The sequence below is a fragment of the Oryctolagus cuniculus genome, chromosome 14, assembly GCF_051225735.1.
Source record: "Oryctolagus cuniculus isolate XC-2025 breed Fujian yellow rabbit chromosome 14, ASM5122573v1, whole genome shotgun sequence".
Classification (NCBI taxonomy): Eukaryota; Metazoa; Chordata; class Mammalia; order Lagomorpha; family Leporidae; genus Oryctolagus; species Oryctolagus cuniculus.
In genome coordinates, this window is record NC_142880.1 from 17,536,959 (window position 1) to 17,560,719 (window position 23,761).

Here is a 23,761-nt window from a genome sequence, read left to right on the forward strand (position 1 = left end):
CTAGCAAGGAAATGCACAGGTGCCTCTAACAACTGCTTTTTTTTTTTTCTTTCAGCAGAACTCATCGTAGAGATGGGCCCTTTCAGAAATCACTCACAGACTACAAAAATACAAAACAGAAGAGATCTAAGGCATGACATAAAATGACTAAGGCAATCTTTAACCTAAACCAAGAGAATGGAGTTATGCAGAGGTAGGCATTACGAAAATCATAAAATTGTCAATGATAATGACACATTCCTTCTCTCTGTAAATGGTGAGTTTTGTTCTCTTCATATATTCTGTGTTAAATATTGACCAAAATGTGGAAGAGTAATAGACTTCCTAGGTTACAATAACTTTCCCATCATTCCGCCAACCCCCACCAAATACAGGAAGTTGTAAACCATCATTATCAAATGCTATTAAGAGAATATTTTATGTTTTCTGAGTACTAACATCACCTAATTTTAAAGCAACAAATTCCTCCATTGAGGAATGGGGATGGACACCTAATAGACATATAATAAATGCTTGTGGCTGATATTAAATCAATTATCATAATCATTAATAGTACTTTTTCTACCATCACCAAAAGGCAACTGGAAAGCAAATGCTTCCCCAGCACATCATATTCACAAAACTGCCTATTGGAAGTTGGGTAATAAATGCCCAACTTTCTGAGGAAGCAGAGGTCCAGTGGACAGAGAGCAGTAATTCCTAAGGACAATATTTCAAGTTAAATAAGATTAATAAACAAAAAAGTAAAATCTGTTCATTCAGGAGAATTTATCATCTTCACCTAACATCTAAGACTACTGTAAACTTATATTCTATCGGAAATACTGCACTCTGAGAAAGAGGCTTAGGGAGAATGCAATCTCAGGTAGCACAAGGATTCAATACTGCAGGCAAGGTCATGCCCTTGACTCAGAAGCACGGCATACAGTTCATCTTCCACATATAAGACAAAACAGAAGGCTGATACTCTTCCTGCCTCTCAGAGTCAGCATTATCAACAGGATGTATGGTTTTATTTTTTCAGATTGAAAAACAGCTACAAGCAAAATGTCAGTGATTTCCCTAAGTATAAGTGTGAAAGATTTGGAAGTTGCAAGAACCAATTCATTAATTTCCTGATTCAGTCCCTAAAATTTTATTATTAGATTCAGTGACTCTCAGAATGACCCTAGATTTTATAACAAAATTCCTGCCTCTTGGGCCAAATCCACCATGGGTTCAAGGATTCTACTCCTAAGCACCTCCCTTAGCTTTTTTTTTTTTTTTTTAAATAATAGTTGGGTTAAGGTAAGCTCAATAAAACTGACAATATTAGAAAGATAAAAAAGTATATGAATTTTAATAAATATATTATCAATATCACTAACAGCACTGTGAGACGTCAGAAAGATTATTTATGGAAGGTTAAGCACAGGAGATGTAGCAAATTCTAGAAGAGTAGGATTTTTTGCTCTACGATCTTAAGTTCAGCGAAGAAACATATGAACTAGTTTCTGAAGCTGCCAGTATTGAATGTTATTATTATAGTATAATTCAAATTTCTCATTAGCAGCTAAGCCTTACTTAAAGTCAATAAAAGGAATAAATAGCATAAAACTATGGCTGGTGATAAAACAGCAGAAGGGAATTTTTTAAGATTCCACAATCTGAATCCAATTTTTTACTTTCATCTTTTATTGTAGTGAATTTCTAAGGCAATTATATAGTTACTATATATACAAAAAATACAGAATGCATGTCTTAAAATATACATATTCAACTTTTATAGATGTATATTTCTTGACTACATAATAATTGTGAAAAATGCAAAAAAAACCACTATGAAACATATATTTGTAAACTAATTAAAATCAACTAGGGCAGTTCATATGTTTTGTGAATTTTCTACTTCTTAAACCATAGTCAAGCAATTTGTAGGTCTAGGTTATCTAACAGAGTGTGTAACACAAATTAACTCACTTTTATTTCACAGATTCTCCAATGAAGAAAGCTGTGGATTGAACTCTGCTAGAAAAAGAGCCAGAAAGAACTCAAACACACTATCAGACTAAAATACCATACATAGGACACACATTTATGCATCACACATTTTAGCAGCTTAAAGAACAGGACATGCAACCAAGACAGAAGTGACACTTGTGCCATGCAGCTCTTGGCATGCTCCCGTGAAGGTTGGTTTTGGTTTCTTATACACACAATGCTGGAGACTTAGAAAAATGCACATTTGTTCACATCTGGATTTTTTAAGATTCAATCCTGAAGTCAATGGAGAAGATTTTACAATAGGAAACTGAAATATATTTGCTATTACTCGTAACACATGTCTTCAATGGCTTTAATTAGACATTGCCTGTTTTAGAGGCGTTAGGAAGCTTTTCAACTCCTGTTTCAGTGTTAACCATTTCCCAAACTGGCAATCCACACAAGGAGAAATCATCTCAACTGCATTATTCATGGAACGCATTGTCAGTATTTAACAGTGCCCAAAAACCCACCAGATAAGTAATTTAGAAATCTTAGCACTTTGTAATGCTAAGTACTCTGTATTTCCAGTTATTCATTTCTGCCTATTTTTTAAATTGAATTTTGCTTAACATTAATGTTTTCTGTCCTATTTGATTGTTTGGATTAATCTGTTAGAGGCTCTTGAAACTCATCTTTTCCATTCTCCATTTTAAAACACATAAAATATTTAGCAAAGTTTTATAAACACAGGCATAAGAATAAATGTGTGGCTCTTGAACTAAAATTCATCCGTCCCAAAGGCTTAAATTATTTGTAAGCTAATAATTGAAGAGAACAGAACTGTTCTTTTAATTGTAGTGTACTAGAGCAAACACAAAACAACCCTCTATTCCTTCCCAATATACCATTCTGAATATTAAATGGATTGAGACATATTCAATAACTGATTTCTGGTTTTCTGCATTTTTAATTTGAATTTCTCAAAATAAGATTTGTGGCTGGGTAATTTGTGAAAATTCAGCATGCCATTTTCACTGCAGAAATATGTTATGTATTTCAGGCATATGAAAATTTAATTTGAAGATAGGCTGGATCTCTGATTGTTTTTAACTACAAAACTTCAAATAGAGCCCACAGAAATACATTTGGCTAACACAAGACATGTTAAAAATGAAGAAAATACAGTGAAGGGCTTATAACTCATTGCCATCATTAGAAAGCCTTGAGCCCTCTAGATTGATTTAAGCAGATGATCATTATTAACACACCAATTTTAAGAATTTACAAATGGGGGCTGATGCTGTGGCATAGCGAGTAAAGCCACAGTATCCCATATGGGCACTGGTTCAAGTCCCAGCTGCTCCACTTATGATCTGGTTCCCTGCTGATGGCCTGGGAAAGCAGCAGAATATGGCTCAGGTGCTTGGGCCCCTGCACCATGGGGGAGACCTGAAGAAGCTCCAGCCTCCTGGAATCGGACTGGCACAGCCCCAGCCATTGTGGCCATTTGGGAAGTGAACCAGCGGATGGAGGACCCCTCCCCCACCACACACACACATACACTTCTGCCTCTCTGTAACTCTGCCTCTCTGTAACTCCGCCTTTCAAATAAATAACTAAATCTTAAAAAAATTAAAACCAAAAATTAAATTATTTAATGATGAGTTAAGATATGACAACCACAGGGATTTGAATATTGAAGCAAGAGCAAACAACTTAAAATATCTCCCCTGGTCCTTGTCAGCATCCCTTCCAATCCTCACAAAGATTCACCTCCAACCCACTGGACAACAACCAGGTTCTTAGGCTGGGATTCGAGAGGAGTCACCGGAAGAAAGGTTTTATGCACATATCCCCTGATCCCTAGAAGTGATGGAATATGGGGTGGACGTGAGGGGAAGGTCAGGCATATTTTAGGTAGGTCGATGACACCAAAGAAGGCTTAAACTAAAGAGATGGTGAACCGTGAAGGAGTTTCTACGGCTGGGACAGGGATTGTGAGTGAGGGAGCACGTGTTGCTTCTTGGGGAGATGCAAAGCTCCTCATCGTGAGTCTCTGGGAATCAGGGCACCGGACACATGGAAGAAAAAGGAGGCAGGATGGGACACCCAGCACGATGCCTGGCAAATGATCAATTATTTTAATAGATGCCTACAGATAGTCCTTGTTCAGAGTTTCAAAACCTCATGATGGGCATTCATAAATCTAATAACTAGTTTTAGATATTTAAATTAAATAGTCGTAGAATGGCAAATAGGCCAAAACAAAACACAGAAATAAAAAGCAAGTTTGTATGTGTTTGTTGGGAATTTTCATAGAGCAAGGCATACATTTCAAAACCTACATTCAAGTCCTAGACAACATATTAGCTAGGATATAGATCCCTGTGACGATTCCTTTGGGGCACCTTTCTTCCCATCTGCCTTCCCCCTCACCCAGCTGGCTTCTCCACAACCAGGCCCAGGACCCACCCAGCTTTGATGACACCCACAGGGATGAGCGAGCGTAGCCCCACGGATCACCCTTCTCTCTACTCCCTTGAGTGTGACAAGAGGTCACAATGGGAAGTATTTCCCAGCCAGAGGCTGGCTCTGGGAAAGACTGTGGCCTCCGTGCCCTTGCTGAGCCCTGGATAAGCTTCTTGATTATTTGATGAAGAAGAAACCAGGCAGTGTCAACCATACGATGGGAGGAAAAAGGACCTCATATCCCAGTTGAGGCAACGGGATAAATCCAGGACCATCAGGGGCTCTGAAAGGGGAGGGCGAGAAGTTGGAATGAAAAACACCTGGCAGTAAAGAATTTCTTCCCAAAAATCTAGGGTAGCCTAAGGATTTGAGTCAAGAAAATGGCATGAGGATATCAGGGTGAACTCTTTAGATAAGTGTGGATGTGGCTGTAGAGATAGGATGAAGAGAAAGGAAAAAAGAGCAAAGAAGACAAATAAAACCAGATTTTTGATGGGTAACTCCTTCAAGTTCTTCATTTTTTTCCACTATTCATATTTGAAAACTCAGTAATAATCCACTCCCATGCACTACAACATTTTTAGGTAATGTTTTTATAATGAGGAAGGTGTACCTAAAAACTGTGAGCATTCATGGATCAAAGAATTTTTATAAGGATTGTGAAGAAAAAAATAATGCTGGGAACGACTTTGCCTGTGCTGACACTTATTTCTACATAATTTAGAACAACTCAGTAGCTTAATCATCAGATCTCCTAACAGTGACTGGATCCCCCAAATGCTCAGTTTGAGGCCAGAGTATTTAATAAGGATATATTTAATATGAAAATTTAGCAAACTATCCAACATCAAATCACCCAAAAGACGATAGCAACTGTTGTCCCCTTGCAATCTCCAGTAATATTGCCACGTTTGGATGCTTTGGTGGACACACAGGAGCTCAGGTACTTAAGTATTTTCATTTATGAAGTGCTGCTCTTCATTAACATAACAAGAAGCCCAACACAAGAATATTTTATCACTGAGTTACGTTGGTTTTACTTCCTACAGATAAGCCTACAGATTTTCCTCCATCTCATCCTCTGACAGGTCTAATTCAAATCTCCATCATCTTTCACTTGGATCCACAGAACAGCAACCTGGTTGGTCTCCAATTACCCATTTTTACTCCTTCAATCTGTTTTCTACAATGCAGAAATATGGAGATATTGCAAGACAAATGATATGATTGAGACTTCCCATTGGCAGACTTTTTCAATGGCTCCTCGATGCTCTTGGGAAAGGACCATAAACCTTAGCAAGGCCAATGGACTCTGTAGAGTCTGAGCTCCCTCTCACTCCAGAGGCCTCGAGCACCAAGATCTCTGAATGGTCTTGACCTCCACCTGCTCTAAGCTCCAGTGCTTACCAGTTCTTGGAATGATCTCCAGCCACAGGGCTTTTGCATGCATTGTTTCCTCTGACATGCCTTCTCTTTTCCTGGCTTCTGCCTTATTAGCTCCACCTCACACTTTGTACTCTAGCTTCCATTTGACTTCCTTGTAGAAAACCTGTCCTCCAGAATGGAACAAATTTTCCTATAATTGCTCTTCATGAATATATGGCTAACTTTCATGGCATTTAAAACAGTTGCCATTTTATACTTTTTCCTGTTATTATTTGATCACCAAATTGGATCCAGTGTTCTATTTTATTTTTAGTATCTAGCACAGGAACTAGTTTATAGCAGGCTCTTAGTGAATACCAGAATTACTTGAACAGAGCAAAAATCAATATTTATAACTTATTCCTATGCATGATTGGCCAGCTAGGATAGACTTCTTTGTGTGTGTTGAGTTAAATAATATCTACTGAATTCATGCTCTCTAAAATGATGGGCTTCCATTTCTAAACATTCTCTAGAAAATCTTCCTCGCTCAGCTCTCCCTCAGCACACATGTGTATATAATTTCACCATGCTAAGTTCTCACTGTAGGTAGTATTTGACAATAGTTGTTGAAAAGAAAAATTTCTTCCTCAGTGAATAAAGTGTGGAATTTTCACCATATTTAGCAAATATTATGAATGAATTTATGTGTTCACTTTTTTTTTTAAAGAATGAAGAGCAATACTTCTTGAAAGGGTGGATTTTTCAATCAGTTTAGAACACTTCCAAAGCTGAAACTGGAATTCACTAGTTTCACCTGCAAGCTGTGGGACCTGTCGCCGATACCTTTTCAGCAGACAATATATACCAACTTGAGTCGGGCATTCTTTTAGAACAGCAAAATACACATTGCTGAAAAGGATACTTGAACTCGCCTTAAAAATTATGCCTATCACTAAAATATGTCATAACCAGAGCTGGTTAGAGTAGTTCCCAGGTATATGAATGCACAGTGAGCCTAATAAATTATCTCTGGTAAAATGTGGCAGCAGGTGCACTGGTAAGCATACTGATGTGGATCAAAACTGATCTTTTTCAATGTCACTTACACAGTACAGGAGTAATTGGCTTCTCAGTATCCCTTGTCAGTTTCTCATAGCAGCATGGTGTGCAAGGAAGACAGCAGTGCTAACAAATGAGTGATACCCGTATGCAAGCCCATCCAGAAGACGAGTAGTCACTTAGCATTCAGTAAACAAATACCAAAGAGCAGAAACTCTGTTATAATTTTAGCGTCTCTTCTTTGTCATGGTATACTTAGTAACACAGTTAGAACAGTAGGGTCCGTGTATCTCAATGTGGAATTCCCAGTATTCAATTCACTAATATTCCCAATACTCAATTCACTAATAAATGTATTCACTGAATAAATACTGAGTGGAAGACATCATTGAGATGGAGAAATAAAAATCTTACGATAAGAGATGCAAGTCGACAGATAAGGAACACCTGATTTACAACAAGAGGTTCTGATCCGGAGTGTGCAACAGGGAAGTTGAGTTGAAAAGACGGAATAAGCAGGGACCGGTGATAGGCAGGATACTCACAGAACAAAGGACGGGCCAGGATTTCATACGCAGCTTCTCTTCAATGCTATCTCTGGGTCACAGGAAAGCTCACAACATTTGAACAAATGAGAGCAGGAAAGGAGAGCTCAGATGAGGCTGTGGGGCAACTTACCACATCCCTGGATTCCCCTTCTTTAGGGCTGAGAACCACTGAGAGCAAAATGATTCCAAGATCATGGTCAGGATAATGAGGGTCCTTCAGCGGCAAGGTCACATCTGTGGGCCTGTGATATAAAATACTTAGGTTGTGAACAGTAGTTAAATAATAAACCAACATATACTTTTACCAATGATCTATTATTTAAAGAACAAAAGTCACTTTGTCCTCCTTTACTTTCTTGGCACAAGTTTTGTTATCAAGATATCACCAAATTAAGAGTATTAATTTATCCAATAGTCTGTGGGTCAATTGGGCGTTCTTTGATACATTGGATAAATTTTACTCTTCACAGGGTTCTAGAAAATTGCTGAAAAGGCCAAGGAACTATGACACTGTTGAAAAACCTGTAAGTCCTTTCTCTCTGAGTTCTAAACCCAGAGAGAGAAGAATCAGGTATTTTCTATAAATTTGAGTCCAGCTATAAAATAAGTATCATTTATTTACTACTTGCTTTTAGTCCTTTAGGATTTTTTAAACGGGAGTGTGAGTTAAACAGGTGAATGGGAGAAGAGGAAAGAGAAAACATAATTTGCCCCACAAACAAGGACTCCTCAAAGCACTCATAGAAAATGTATATTTTGAAAAAAACTATGCATGGATTTCAAATTTTTTGCACCAAAATCAATTAAAATTTTTTTGTACTTTATTTGAAAGAGAGAGAGAGAGAGAGAGAGAGAGAGAGAGAGAGAGAGAGAAGGAAGGAGGGAGAGGGAGAAAGAGAAAGGCACAGAGATATTTTTTATCTGCTGGTTCATTCCTCAAATGCCCACAATAGTCTGTGCTGGGTCAGGTCAAAACCAGGAGCTCAGACCTCAGTTCAGGTCTCCCAAGTGAGTGGCAGGGAGCAAAGATTTGAGCCATCAACTGCCTTCTCCCAGGGTGTGGTCAGCAGGTAGCTGAATCATAAGGGGAGGAGGCAGGACTCAACTGGACACTCATTATAGGATACAGCAACCCAAGTGGCGTCTTGACTGCTGATCCAAACACCCACCACTAAACTTATCTTCTAATTGCGTGTACTCTCGTACATTGTAGGCATAATTCAAAAAAGGCATAATTATTGAAAAGGATATTTGATATTTAAAATGATATTTTTAGTTTTTAACTGCTTAAGTGTATGCCTAAGACATTTTTGGATGCTAAACGACAAGTAAATCAATATCTAGAATTGGGTAACATAGGCTTTGGAATTAGATAAGCAACTCTAATGAAGAGTCCATGAATATTGTACACAATCACTTTTAAAAAACAATGTAAAATGCATATCCAACTGCCAATGTATAACCTTCCTTGCATATTTCAATTAATGTCGAACAGGGGTTAGTGCCCTGTAGAGTTAGTATCCTGCAAACCTAAGGGTCTATGGAATACCCAGAATCTGAAAAAGCTGGCAGAAGGGAATTCATTCTACCCACAAAGCATGTTTGAAGCACGCAGGGAAGGTCTAGATTCTGGGTAAAAGCAAGAGTTTTTCGATCCTGGCCAAACATCCAAATCCACTGGCAAGCTTGAACAAAGTGCATATTCCCGAGCTGACCCCCACCCCAATGACTGTCTGTTGATCAGGGCTAGCAGCTCGAAGTCTATGTACTTATAAAGCTCCCCAAATGATTTCCTCCCACAGCCAGGAATAAAAACCACAGGTATGTTTCAATGCTAAGATTTTATGATAGTAAGAAATCTTTCACATGATGCTTAATTTATCAAGCCAAGGAGTGATAGAATGAAAAATACAATTTTCTGGTATCCAGAATTTTAGCTGCACTATAAGCAACCTGTCAGACTGATACTATGCATGTTATATCAGTTATGATACGAACTGTTCCAATATTAATTTAAAATTAACTAATAATCATTGTGATTCGACAGTAACAGCTTGTTCTTTTTATTTTAAGAATCACGTTAGGCATTAGAGCATACACACGCATGAAAAGAGAGTGCTTCAAAAAGTCTGTGGATGGGGCCAGCGCCATGGCATAGCAGCAAAACCACTGCCTGTGGTGCTGGCATCTCATATGGGTGCTGGTTCAAATCCTGGATGCTCCACCTCTGATCCAGCTCCCTGCAAATGGCCTGGGAAAGCAGCGGAGAACTGCCCAAGCCCTTGGGCCCCTGAATCTGCATGGAGACCTGAAAGAAAACTCCTGGCTCCTTGGCTTGGACAGGCCCAGTTCCAGCCGTTGTGGCCATCTGAGGAGTGAACCAACGGATGGAAGCCCTCTCTCTCTCTCTCTCTCTCTCTCTCTCTAGCTCTGCCTTTCAAATAAATAAAAATTTTTAAAAAATACAAAAAGTTCATGAAGTAGAGGAATTAAAACCTATTTTTCCATGAACTTTTTGAAATCCTCTAGTATCTTTCTATAAATACAGGGCTATAATTCAATTTATTTTCTTGTAATGATTAGGAAAAAAATCGGGAAATTAAAAAAATAATGGGGAAACCTCATTACATATTTACAATGATTACACAGTAAAGACTCAAGAACCTTTGCAATTGCTTTAGGATACTCATTTACTGTTTTCTTGCAAAGAAAGACACAACTGACTGCTTTCCATAGCAGCATAAGTATTTATATGACCACTATTATTATGCATGCACCACACCCAGAGACTAGTGATTGATGAGTAGAGTGAAAGGGCATATACCAACTTGTGATTTTAAAATGTATTAATCTGGGGCTGGTGTTGTGGCATAGTAGGTAAAACTGTTGTCTGTGACTCCAGCATCCCATGTGGGCACTGGTTCAAGTCCTGGCTGTTCCACTTCCAAACAAGCTCCCTTCTAATGCACCTGGGAAAGCAGTGGAAGATGGCCCAAGTGCTTGGGCCACTGCCACCCACACGGGAGACCTGGATGAAGCTCCTGTTTCCTGTTTCGGCCTGGCCCAGCACCAGCCGTTACGGCCATGTGGGGAGTGAACCAATGGATGACGATCTTTCTCTTTATGATCATCTGAGCAATGTCAGACCAAGAAATGCATCCTTTATCTCCAGATTCCTAGTGCTTGGCACCGTGTCAGGGGCCAGAATAGGTAACCACGGATTTTACTAAGGGAGAGCTGCTGTTGAATGAGGTAGTCAAAGATGTTCTCACTGCACCTGGGTAGGTGAGAAAGGTGGAGTTGACAAGGGCTGGCTGGCTCGCAGGCTCACAGCCATGAAAGACAGAACAGTGATGAGAACCCAGGTGGGCTGGAATTTTCCATTAACAGGCCCAGCTGTACTGCAAGGTGCAGCCATATGACAACCATCCAGAAGTTACCTGCTTAACTCCAATTGTGTGAGATCCAGAAAGGCCGAGCCCATGAAGTCATCCTGTAGGCCAAAATCATAATCAAATACCTACAAAGCCAAAGAGACAAGGCATTGTTACAAATGGTTCCATTTCCTTAACAAATAGATAAAAATGTCTGTTTTGATTATAAAATATAGTTGTCTCTGTCACTCTAAACAATAGAACTCCTTACTTTCATTTCTTAAAAATTTGCTTTGGTGCTTTGGACTATTAAGGGCTCATAAAACATTCAGAAGGAAATTACATTGCATTGTTTTACTTAACATTATTGATTTATATGAAATGGCGCTTTTACAAAGATGGAACAAAATCAAATGGAATACAGTAAATCTTCAAAAAAATCTGAGAAACACAGGCTTAGAATATTTTTTTGCATATCACAGAAAAGAGATTGACATCGGTTGAAGGCGAAATTTCATACATCAGTATGAAATTCAACAGCTTTTTCATAATGTACTGAGATGATAATACAAGTTCTTCATATTTAGGTAACTGAAGATAAAGACTAAGATTATAGGAAAACGCCATTTTAAACACACAAAGAGCAGTCAGCATCATGTACAGCATATTAAGCCACCACTTGTGACACTGACATCCCATATCACAGGTCCAGTTTGTTTAAGTCCCAGCTGCTTCTTCTATTGTGGACCCTGGGAGACGTCAGATGATCATTTAAGTCCTTGGGTCCCTGCCGTTGACATGGGAGACCCAGACAGAACTCCAGGCTCCCAGGTCTGGCCTAGACCAGCCCTTGCCATTGTAGCCATTGGGGACCCAGCAGATGGAAGATCTCTGTCACTCTGCCTTTCAAACAAATAAATGAATCTTTAAAAATACAACACAAATAAATAAAAATCATGATATTATAATTAAAGCACTTTGCAAAGTTATATTAAAACTAAATCAAGGCCGGCGCTGTGGTGTAGCGGATACAGCTGCCTCCTCAGTGCAGGCATCCCATATAGGTGCTAGTTCGAGACCCGGCTGCTCCACTTTTGATCCAGCTCTCTGCTATGGCCTGGGTAGGCAATGGAAGATGGCCCAAATCCTTGGGACCCTGCACCAGTGGGGAGACCCGGAGGAAGCTCCTTGGCTCTTGGCTTCAGATCTGTGCAGCTCCGGTCATTGTGGCTAGTTGGGGAGTGAACCAATGGATGGAAGACTCTCTCTCTCTCTCCTCTCTCTCTCTCTCTTTCTCTCTCTCTCTCTTTCTCTCCTCTCTCTCTCTTTCTCTCTCCTCTCTCTCTCTTCTCTCTCTCTTTCCTTTCTCTCTCTCCTTCTCTCTTTGTGGAACTCTGACTTTCAAATAAATAAATAGATCTTAAAAAAACCTAAATCAAAGATTTTATTGTCATAAACAGTTACTAAGGGATCACATTAATAACTAACAACAAAACAATAAGAAAAACAGAGAATTCATTTCTTCCTTCTGTCAATGCTCTTCATCCACTCTCTTGCCTGCGTCTTGCATTGTCTCATTCTTACTAAGGTAACAGACTAAGTCTCTGATTTCTTGAATACTACATTTAGTGAGGGGCTGAGACAGTCAATATATACACACACAGAAACACACACATACAAACAGACACACATACACATAGATGCCGATACATGTTGAGTTCAGTGATGAGAGCTATGGAGCCATGAAAAGACTCAGGGGCGTGTTGGGAGTTGACATCTGACATAGGGAGTCCATGAAGACCCCTGTGAGAAAGTGTGTTTGTGCAGATTCCTGAACACTGGGTTGGATCAAGTCCTTCCCGTATGGGGAACAGCACTCCAGACAGATCAGACAGTAAGCATAGGAGGGGACCAATACGTCGTCAGATAGGCAAGATGCCAATGAGAGAGACGGAGAATGGAAGGGCAGCTAGAGAGACAGCCCAGAGCCTGGTTGATTAGGGTCATTTCCAAAGGACTCCCAGTAAATGGGAACAGGCCAGCCACCATTGGTGTAGTAATTTCCCCCTTCCTTCATTCCCTCAGTCCATACTGACAAAATACTCATTATATGCTCATTGTATGCTAAGTATTGAGTAAACAGTGGTGAGCAAATTGATGCTGTCAATGCTCATTCTTTAGCAAAGACGACAAAGGTTAAAGAAGGAAAGGTATAGGTGATATGTCATTATAAATTTAAAAATTTTATTCAGTTAATCTGAGAGCACACACACACACACACACACACAGTTGGGGGAGTGGGCAGAAACAGATCTTCCATTTGCTGGTTCACTCCCCAAATGCCTGCAACAGCCAGAGCTGGGCCAAGTCAAAGTTAAGAGCCCAAAACTCAATGAGGGTCTACCACATGGACGTCAGGGACCCAGAGCTGAGCTGTCACTGCTGCGTTCCAGGATGTGCATTTAAGTAGCTGGGGCAGGGAGCAGAGCCAGGACTCAAACGCAGGCCTCCCGCTACAGGATGTGGGTGGCTTAACTGCTGTGCCAAATGTCCATTCCTGTAATTAAAACTTTTGATAAGAGCCTTAGGGAAAAGAGATCGTGAAAAGAAAGAAGAAGGGGCATCAGGGAATGCCTTTAAGAGGAAATGAGAAATGCGCTTAGATGAAGTTTAGACCTTGGTTTCCTGAACTTTTCAAATAGCTAATAGCTACATTCAGCACTGAAGTCCATGAACATGAACAGCTGTCAGCTCATGAACGGACGACCCAGGCCTTTGGCTTCTCCAGGGTATGAGAATCCACAAAGCTGAGAGAATCAGCAGCCTCCCAGGCATCGGAGCGCATCAGTAGTACCCAGTGGCCCAGAAGCTGTGCACTAGGTGCTCCTGTACCCAGTTCTCGGCATAAGAGTTAGAAAGCTCAGAGGAAACAGTAGGTTCAGCTTCCTGAACCACGTGCTATTTTATTCCCCCTTAGTACAGGTATACTTCCATTAAAAATATGTTTAAAAATGACATTTAGACAAAAGATGAATACTTTGCATTACAAAAGGATTCTTAGAATTGAAGTATCTTCAGGAGATTTATTTAAGTACTAAGTTCCCTTAAAGCCTTTTGTACTTATTCAGTTCGCAGTCATTGCTTTATGAACAATCTTTCAGGAATGCATATACTGTAGAAAGCTCAGCACTCCTGCTATAAATATTCTCCATGATCAATTACCCTTTTGAGCTTTGGCCATCTACTCAGTGGCCTATCACATTCATATATGGCAAATCTTATGCAATGGACACCATGATATTTGCAAGTGAGAGCAGTACTATATTCTATGCCATAAATGCATACCAAAACATTAGAAAAATTTCTCATGTATTGTCGCTCCCCGTCTTCATGGGGGAACGACACTAAACCCTGCCTAGGCTTCATATCCGAGTCACAGCACCATTATGTCGCTCCCCCTCTTCATGGAGGAACGACACTAAACCCTGCCTAGGCTTCATATCCGAGTCACGGCACCATTATGTCGCTCCCCCTCTTCGTGGAGGAACGACACAGGACCCTGCGCTGTTCTTTCGTCTGCTCGGCCCTCCCCGGGTTTGCTGCTGGTTCTTCCCGGGTTGGCTACTATCCCTTCCACCTCCGTGGAAGGGCAGTTCCCCCTGGCCACATTCCCCACTTCCGCAGGGGAGCGGCACACCGCCGGCCGGCTCTCTCGGGGGCTGCACAGGTGTTCCCCTTAGATGTTCCCCTTAGATGTTCCCCTTAGATGTTCCTGGTGCATGCCGTCTCTCTCCTCCTTTATAGTCCTCCTCCGCCAATCCTAACTCGGCTGCCCACACGCCGAGTACGCTGCTCTCCTCCAATCAGGAGCAGGTCCTGCTGTTTATTGGCTGAACTGGAGGCAGCTGTGTAGAAGCTGTTTTCTTCTCTCCCAGCGCCATATTGTGGGAGAGCAGATGCACAGAACAAGTCTCAATTCCAGTAACTTAGTCCAGTCCGAATTGCTCCCCACAATGTATGATCTCTTCAATTCATATAATCCTAAAGCTTGAAATCTTGGGGACAGGCCAGGTGGCACTTGATCCACGAGAATGCCTGGGGAACCATCTACACATAGCAGCCAGAGGTCCAGGGAATAGTTTTGTGTAGATGGCCCAACGGGGTGATCTAATCTCCAAATTGTCTTCCCTTCTACCCTAATGGCTTGATGTTTGCTTTAGTTCTCAATTCCCATTAACTGGCAAAGGCACAAACATGGTAAAGAATGGACACACCAGAACCCATTCATTATGAAATGATGCCACTTGGTTCAAAAGTCTACAAACCACTCAACAGAGGGAGGAGCATGAGGCAAGCTGGGGCTACAGAAATAGGAAGTCACAGTAAGTACAGCTAATACTAATTAATGCTTATGCAACATTTACAGGTTTATATAGATTAAAAAGTTTGAATTCTTACATGCCCCAGTCAACTGGGTATGATTTTGATTTTTTCAGATAAAGATATGAAGGGGAAGACGTTGACATTGCTTTCCCCTACATCCTAGGGCTGGGAAGAGGCAAGATTCAAATCTTGTATTGCGTTTTAGAAACAGAGCATGTTTTAAATTTAGCAAATATATCTTGGGCAGCCACTCTGAGAGGAGCCCAGGGAACTCAAACATGAATAATTCAGATGAGAGTCTCACTGCCACAGAGCCTCCGCTGTGAGTCAGAAACTTCAGGGAACATCATGTTGGATTGCTTGGAACTCAATAATACCTCTCTCTATTTTCAAGTGAGTTCATATCTTATTCTAAACAATGAATTCATCTTGATTCAATGGTCTACCAAGGAAAACTGAATCAGGAAGGGCATCCATTAAAGTGCTTTTGGATACAAGTCATAGAAAACATAACTCAATATGAACAGGAATTTTTAGCTCAAATGCTGGCCATGTCCATAGGTAGTTATGGCTTCAGGGAGTTTTGACTGGCAGTTCAAATGATTCATGCACTTATTTGAATAATACTTGGTGAGCACCTACAATGAGCCAGGTACTATTCTAGGCAATTGAATCAGCAGTGAAAAAAACACTCTATATCTTTGATTTCTTGGAGTTTACATTTGGGGGAAGAGAGGTAGAGACAAAAACAAACACTTGGAGCCGGCACTGTGGCACAGTGGGTAAGGCTGCTGCCTGCAATGCCGGTATCCCATATGGGCACTGGTTTGAGTCCCAGCTACTCCACTTCTGATCCAGCTCTCTGCTATGGCCTGGGAAAGCAGAAGAAGATGGCCCAAATCCCTGGGTCCCTGCACCTGCATGGAAGATCTGGAAGAAGCTCCTGGCTCCTAGCTTCAGACAGGTTCAGCTCTGGCCATTGGGGCCACCTGGGGAGTGAACCAGCAGACGGAAGACCTCTCTTTCTCTCTGCCTCTGCCTTTCTTTAACTCTGCCTTTCAAATAAAATAAATCTTTAAAAAGTCACCCTTGCCAACAATCCTGAAATTACGGACAAGCATCCTTGATGTTGGCCTATATATCAGTTTTAGAATCTTGACAAGGTCTTGCTTTGATCATCCATGTGGACATTCCCATAAACCCATGTTAGGCAACTTTCTCTTCCAATGTTGGCTGATTATATGGAGAATAACTTACGATGTCATGTTAGTCACTTAAAAATTATTTACTTATTTGAGAGACAAATAAAGAGCTCCAATCTTTGTGAAGGAACTTGGTTCACTTCCCTGCATTGCCAACTCCCTGCTAATGCAGCTTGGAAAGCAATGCATGATGGACCGAATACTTGGGCCTCCCTCTGCAACCCAGATGGGATACCTGAATGGAGTTTCAGGCTCCTGGATTTGCCCCATCCCAGCCCTGGCCTTTTCAGCTATTTGGAGAGTGAATCAATCATGGAATTGTCTCTCTGCCTCTGTCTCTCTTTGTAACTCTACCTTACAAACAAAAAGTACATCTTAATAGAAAAGGATGCCATATTCTTGAAATCCTAGTAGCTTAAAATATCACTTCAACCAACATTTTTCATTTAGATATTTGAGTGTCCAAAGTCAGGCTATAACACAGAGAACAGAAACAAATAAAAGAGATTTCCTCAAAAGAGGTTCCATGAGTTTTACAGAAAGTGAAAATCAATTCAAAAACACAAAAGTATAAAGTATTGCATAGAATATTATTTTGAGTTTGTGCTAGTATTAGAAAAAACAGTGAGATTTCTATTTACCTAATCACTTTTTCTTATGTAGGAATGTAAAAAGTGACAAGTCTTGCACAATTCACCATGTGTCTTCTTCTGCAAGATTTAAGTTAAATTGTGGCTTTACAATCTCTTCTGCCACCCACGTGGGAGAAGTAGATTGAGTTCAAAACTCCTGACTTTGATCTGGCTGTTGCAGGCATTTTGGGAGTGAACCAGTGGATATAGGACCTCTCTCTGCTGTGTGTGTGTGTGTGTGTGTGTGTGTGGTGTGTCTGCCTTTCAAATAAAATGGGAAAAAATGCCATTTAAGACACAGGCATCCCACATCAGAGTTCGTTAGCCTGATATTTGGCTCCAGCGCCTAAATCCATTGTTCTGCTAAAGCAGACCCTGAGAGGCTGCAGTGCTGACAGGTGATGTCACAGGGGAGATCTGAATGGAATCCTGGCTCCCGGCTTCATCCCAGGCCAGCGCATGCTGTTTCAGCGTTTGGGGAGTGAGTCTGAGTATGGGAGAGTCATTCATTCATACTCCCTCTCTCTAATAAACACATAAAATTTGAACTAAAAAGAGTGCAGATCCATATGTTTCCTATATGGAGCACTAACCCACCAGAGAAGGGAGGATCCACAATGGAAGTAATTAAAAATGAATTCCTTTCCTTTCATGATTTCTCTCTGAAGTGACAGTAATGAGATCCAAACAGTTGGCTGCTGTCGTTGTTAGCACCTGTTTCTCTGCGTCCATTTTCTCCCCAGCTGCAGCAGCTCGAACACATCTCGCCTGACCATCTGCCCCCAGTAAAATTTCCTTCACAACCCACTTGGCTTTTTTTCTTTCTTTCTTTTCACCCCCCACCTCCACCCCCCACCCCCACCCCCCGGCCCAATGCGGCTCTTGATAAAGAAGCTAATTGGTTTTTCCTCCTGTGGCTTTTTCTTTCGAGCAGTAAGGAGCAGGAAAAAACATTTTGGACCATGAAAGTCTCCCCTTTGGTGGGAGAAGGGTGGTTATGAACACTCTCACATTAATGACTATTTTGTGAACACTCTCACACTGATAATTACACACACCTCATACACTGATTTCTGGTGGCCACCGTCCACTTTAATAACCTCTATCCACAAAGATTTCCAGGAACTTAGCAACTGTATATGTAATGCATTCTTTTTACATCACTCATAAATTATCCTGCCATAATTTTCTTTTAAAAATCTATTTAAACTTTTAGTTAATGAATTTATTTGAGAGAGTGACAGACATAAAGATGGAGACAGCTCTTAGCCACTGGTTCACTCCCCGGCTGGGAGTAGACAACAGCTGAGGTAGAGTCAGGGCCAAAGCTGGGAGCTGGGACCTCAACCAAGGACGCTCACCTGGGTGGCAGGAACCCAACCACTTGAGCCATCCCTGCCGCCCCCAGAGTATGCACTGGCAGGAAGTTGGAGTCAGAAGCTGGGGCCGAGTACAAATTCAAGCATTCCAATAAGGTTCTCACGTGTCCCCACCAGTGGCATAACCTCTAAGCCAAACACCCATCCTTCTGCCGTAGCGTCAGTGTCATCTTGAACATTCCCTTTTCCTTTGTGTGAGGGAGGGAGACAACTGGAGGCAACACAATTATGATCTGAGGGGAAGGAAAAAACCCAGTTGCTGAGTGATCCTATGAGATTTGGGCTCAAGTGGCGACCGTGGTAATTTAGAGAAAGGGAGAGCTTGGAGTATTGCGGTAACAGAAAAGGATTGGGTGACTGAACAGACTGTCAGAGCAAAGTACACCCAATATAAATGTGCAGAGATATGAATGAAACAGAACTGAGGTCTAAAAACAAGAAAAGAATTAAGATTCTAACAAGGATTCAGTTTGTAACTTCCTTAAATTCTTCCTCACTTTCTTAACAGCATTTTTTAAAAAATTAAGTAATTGATTTGAAAATAATTGATTTGAAAACAGAGAGAGGTATAGAGAGAAAGAGAGCAACCAAGAGGGAGAGAGGGAGAGAGGGAGGGAGGAAGAGGGAGAGACAGAGAGAAAGGGGGAGGACGGGAGAGACAGAGAGGGAGAAACAGAGTGGGGAAACAGAGAGAAAGAAAAGGAGAGAGGGAGGGAGAGAGAGAAAGTAAGGGAAACAAGGAGAGAGAAGGAGGAAGAGAGAGAGGGAGGGAGAGGGAGAGGGAGGGAGAGAGGGAAGGAGAGGGAGGAGAGAGAGAGACAGGCTTTTATTCATTGGTTTACTCCCTAACCTATCGTTTTATGACACCCATTTTTCAACTACATTTCCAGGAACAGTAAATCTTAAATAACGTATTTGGAAAGAGAGAGCGTGCTAAGTCACATGGACACTCATCCACAGGCTCCCAGTGTGCGCTGACTCAGCACCAGCACCGCTCAGGAGGAGCTGTGCTGCAAAACCCTCCTGAAGGACAGGGAGCAGTCCTGTCCTGAAGGCCAGCTCACCTCTCTGCACTCCCACCTCCATCACATGCGCAATAGGATCACGAAGATCAGAATACACCCCTGGAGAAAAATCCCATCGGAAAGACAGACACCATAAAAAACCACGCATGGAAATTTCCATGTCAGATTCCATTAGAGAAAACAAACCAGTGTCTCACCTTTATATACAATGGCTCCCTAAGATGATCAACAAGAAGGCAGGCTTTTTCTTCCCAAACAGGATTGAGGTTCTTGTGTATGATTTTACTTCTAAAAACTTCCTTTCCTCCAATTTTAAACTTCACGTATGGATCACTCGTCCCTGTTAAAGAGAAACAGGTTGGTCTATGTTGAACACATCTTCTATGGAAGAAAGAGGCTTGATCAAGGAAACATCAGAAAGTATTTAAAGAAAGACAAGTTAAATGAAACTGGTCACATGGGAAAATCAGGGCAAAGTGTTTTTCCTTCTATGTTGAAGGCGTAATCCATTACTTTCTTCTTATCATTATGCCATCTTTGGATTTTAAATCTGTAACCTTGTCCTGCTATTTACCAAAAACTCCTGCATATTGAATATGTAAATTTAATTCAAGCTATAAATCACAGAGATTAATCTGACATTTCTCTTTGTATTATCTGGTCAACCGTATCAAGGATGATCCATGATCCTGACTGATTTAACTAGCTTTAGAGACACAAATGCTGCTAAGAGTTTATACGAGGTCTACTGCACTTAGGGAACGTGAATCTCAAATTGAGCTTCCTTGGTCCCACATTCTCTCTTGTTGACAAGTTTCAATTTTAGGATGTTAGAAAGGGATGAAGGACTCCAAGGAAGGCATTAAGGAAATGGGTACCAGTTATGAGATGGAGATATTTTTGTATTATCCCATACCTCTCAAACTACCTACAATGATAAAGAAAATCATAATTGCCAAGTTGAGTTGCTGCTCATGGATGCACAATCGGCAAGGAATGGACTCAGGATTCCAAGCAAGGCTGCTTGACAGTAACGCCTACACCTTCTCCACTACACTTGCAAGAGGGACTGGACTTACATACTCAGACATTCATTAGACTTTGTCGTTTGAGTGTAGGCTGATGAATGACACCAATCATGACCTAAAAATGGAGCTTATATTGTTCTGAGGATTCCCAGGGAAAGTAAGTCAGTGCCATACATCTACAAGAAATCCTCCCAGTGTAAAATCTTCTTCATCTTCAGGAAATGACGTAAGACTTGACCATCTTATGATGAAGGTAGGCTTCATTCTCCCTGTTTTGTCTAATTGAAACTGCAGTTAATAACTAGAATCTGTGAGAATACCTCAAAATGCTCATGGAAAATGGAAGTGAAGATAAGTTGATTTTGATGCAAAAATTTTTGAAACCCATGCAAATTTGTTCATAATACACATTCTCCATTAACTTTTTCAGACACCTTGTATGCATAGACTCTTGAAATTTTTTGCATCAAGATTAATTTGTCTTTTAATTCCAGTTTCCATAAACTTGCTGAAGTACTCTCAGATATAATTTGAAGAAAAATATGAGCAGGGCTCCAAAAACTGTCAAACCACATACACATTAGGCATTACAAATATGAAGCTGGTACCTTTAAACAGACCCTCTCTCCATAGCCCCTTCCAGTACTCTGCTCATCTCAAAGGCACAATAAACTCCCATTCTCAATATAAGGACTGCCTTACAGGGTTTGCTTCTTAATTAATCAAAACTCTCCACAGTTCTCTCACAAAATGTAATACCTGATTTTATGTGTGCCTAGATATGGATAAAATTAAACAAAGATTCTGAAATCCCACCGTGAAACTCCATTTCATTTCGACAGTAATGCCTACAGTGAGGGTGCAGGCTGCACTCACCAAGGCAAGACTGAGTGTGCCAGTTTGATTTTATTACAAAAGTACAAATTCTAAAAATATTTGTAAGTATAAAAGCAGGCTGTCCCAGGGTGACCTGGTACAACACATTCATTCCTTGGTGATGGTGAAAGGGGCCCATGCAACCACTCCTTTCAACATAGTGGTTCCCAAATATGGACTGTGGGTCCTGGAGGGTAGGGGCATTGAAGCCCTTCTTTTGGGAGACACTAAAATGCATGCATCCATTTGAATTTCCTCCATCACTCCCCAGAGTCAACCACTATCATTGGTTTTGAACATCATCTGTGTAACTACTACCATCCACGAAGATAAAATGAGCTCCATTGGATCACAGGCATTTGGAGCACTGATTTTTTGTATCTCCAGCACACAGTGTACATCTGACATAGTGTACACCCTCAACAAATATGTGGTGAACAAATGAACACATGAATTACTAATGACTTGATGCAGAGGGCAGGCAGTTAGTGTGTAAAATCTGTTGATGAAAACAAAAGAAAATTTGGGGATCTGTGTTCTGGGTTTCCACAATTCAATATGCCCAGTGTTCCCAAGCATAACCTTATGGTACCACTTTTCAGAAATGAGTTCCAATGTTTTTCCCCTCTCCTGTGCTTAGACACCAAAACCTGTGTCCTCAGAGTGACATCTGAAGATGATGGCTAAGACCAAGGAAAGGTCTCTGAGCATCCAAAGCAGATGTCTCAAAAAACATGTGCTACAACTTTGGTCTTTTCTTGCAGGATCACTGTTTAGTCTGCTTAGGCAAAATTTTGACAAAGTCATTAACAGATATTTCAGCATAAAACAGGAAGGTTAGGTGACAAGAGGAAGTTAGTGAGAACGCATTAAGAAATGACAACCTGAAGGAAGAATTTTAATATTTGAAGAAAATTTATAACACTTTTGAAAAGTTTTGCTTCCTAGTTCAAATGGGAGCAAATGGTTCTAAGAGATACTTAGGGCTTATAAATGACAGATGGCAGTAAAAATGAGATAGGCCCCAAGAATAAAAACACCACAGTATGCGTGCACAAACAGTTGAATGCACTAGATGAGAAGCCACCGAAACAGTAACAGGAATGTCCTATGGGATGAAAGTTATATTCAAAACAGACAGACTGCTTTGAAGATGGTACTAGATGACTCCCTACATGAAGAACAGTGAAGCCAAATCTCTACCTTATACCATATGCAAGGATGAATCCTGGCAAAGCCAACATCTAAATGTCAATAGTAAATCTACAAAAATAATGGAATATATAGAACTGAAAGTGAAGGGAAATATTTCTTAAGCAAAACTTAAAAGCCCAAAACAGACTGTCGAGACAGAAAGGAAGGGGAGGGAGAGGGAGAGGGAGAGGGAGAGGGAGAGGGAGAGGGAGAGGGAGAGGGAGAGGGAGAGGGAGAGGGAGAGGGAGAGGGAGAGGGAGAGGGAGAGGGAGAGGGAGAGGGAGAGGGAGAGGGAGAGGGAGAGGGAGAGAGGTTTATTTGATTTGGGTAGACTTAACAATTTCTGTAAAACAGAGGATATGATGGCAAAGTCAAGTGCAGAGGTCATACTGGAAATAATTGCACTACCTGAAACAGACCGGAGATTAATATCTTGAATGTGTAAGAAGTTCCAAAAATCAGTAAGACAGACAGGAAATTCAATAGGGAAATGGTTAAATTTATGAATAGTCAATCCACAAAAGAGAAAGCCCAAATAATGCATGAAGAGATGATCAAGAACACCAGTAATCAGAGAAATACAAATAATTAAAAATGTGAAATGCCTTTTCAATGATCAGACAAAAGTAGAATATTGTAAACCTTCAAATTCGTTGCTTTGTGGTCAGCTCCCATCTTTTGAAGAACTCTCCTGCCTCACTGAAGCTGAAGCCAGTATTTGTCTCCCAGCCTGCAGTGAGGGTGCAGGCTGCACTCACCAATGCAAGACTCGGCGTGCCACTTACAGCTGTGCAATAAACCATTCTAAGATTTGGTGATGTGAAGCTACTTCACTGTGTCCAGGGATTCTGTGATTCGGGGATTCAGACAGGGAGTGGCGGGGATGGCTTGTCCCTGCCCTAAGAGGTCTGGGTCTCAGCTGGGAGGGCTCAAATGGCCGGAAGAGAAAGCATGCAAGCACACTCAATTGCTAGCTTTGGCTGGTGGCTCAGCGGGGCTACGCCCTTACATGTGGCCACTCCATGTGGTCTTTCTGTCTGTAGTAGACTGATTTCCTCACAGTGCAGAAGCTAAATTCCAAGAGCAAGCATCTGGAGAGGGAACGGTGGGAGTGCACAGCATTTGAATGGTCATCACATTTGTAGAGAAAATTACAACGGGCTGCTCAAGTTCAAGGGCAGAGGACACAAACCCCACCAGCTGATGTGAGAAAAATGAAGGCCCCGTTTGAAGAAGGTCATGGGGGATGTTGCAACCAT

General features: G+C 41.1%; 1 protein-coding gene across 19 annotated transcripts in view; it reads right to left on the reverse strand.

Annotated features, from left to right (window-relative positions):
* The window catches only part of MCTP1 (multiple C2 and transmembrane domain containing 1), a 767,919-nt gene that overhangs the window by 237,817 nt on the left and 506,341 nt on the right, over positions 1-23,761 (reverse strand). For 13 of the 19 annotated variants that reach the window (XM_089313022.1, XM_051853978.3, XM_017344604.4 and 10 more), the window contains 3 exons: positions 19,602-19,744; positions 10,850-10,929; positions 7,540-7,651 (listed from right to left, as the gene is read on the reverse strand). In XM_089313022.1, coding sequence (XP_089169148.1) covers positions 7,540-7,651; positions 10,850-10,929; positions 19,602-19,744 — 335 coding nt within the window. Of the gene's footprint in view, positions 1-1,959; positions 2,008-7,539; positions 7,652-10,849; positions 10,930-19,601; positions 19,745-23,761 lie in introns of all 19 variants that reach the window. The other 6 variants (XM_089313021.1, XM_089313020.1, XM_089313019.1 and 3 more) reach the window with 1 other exon arrangement.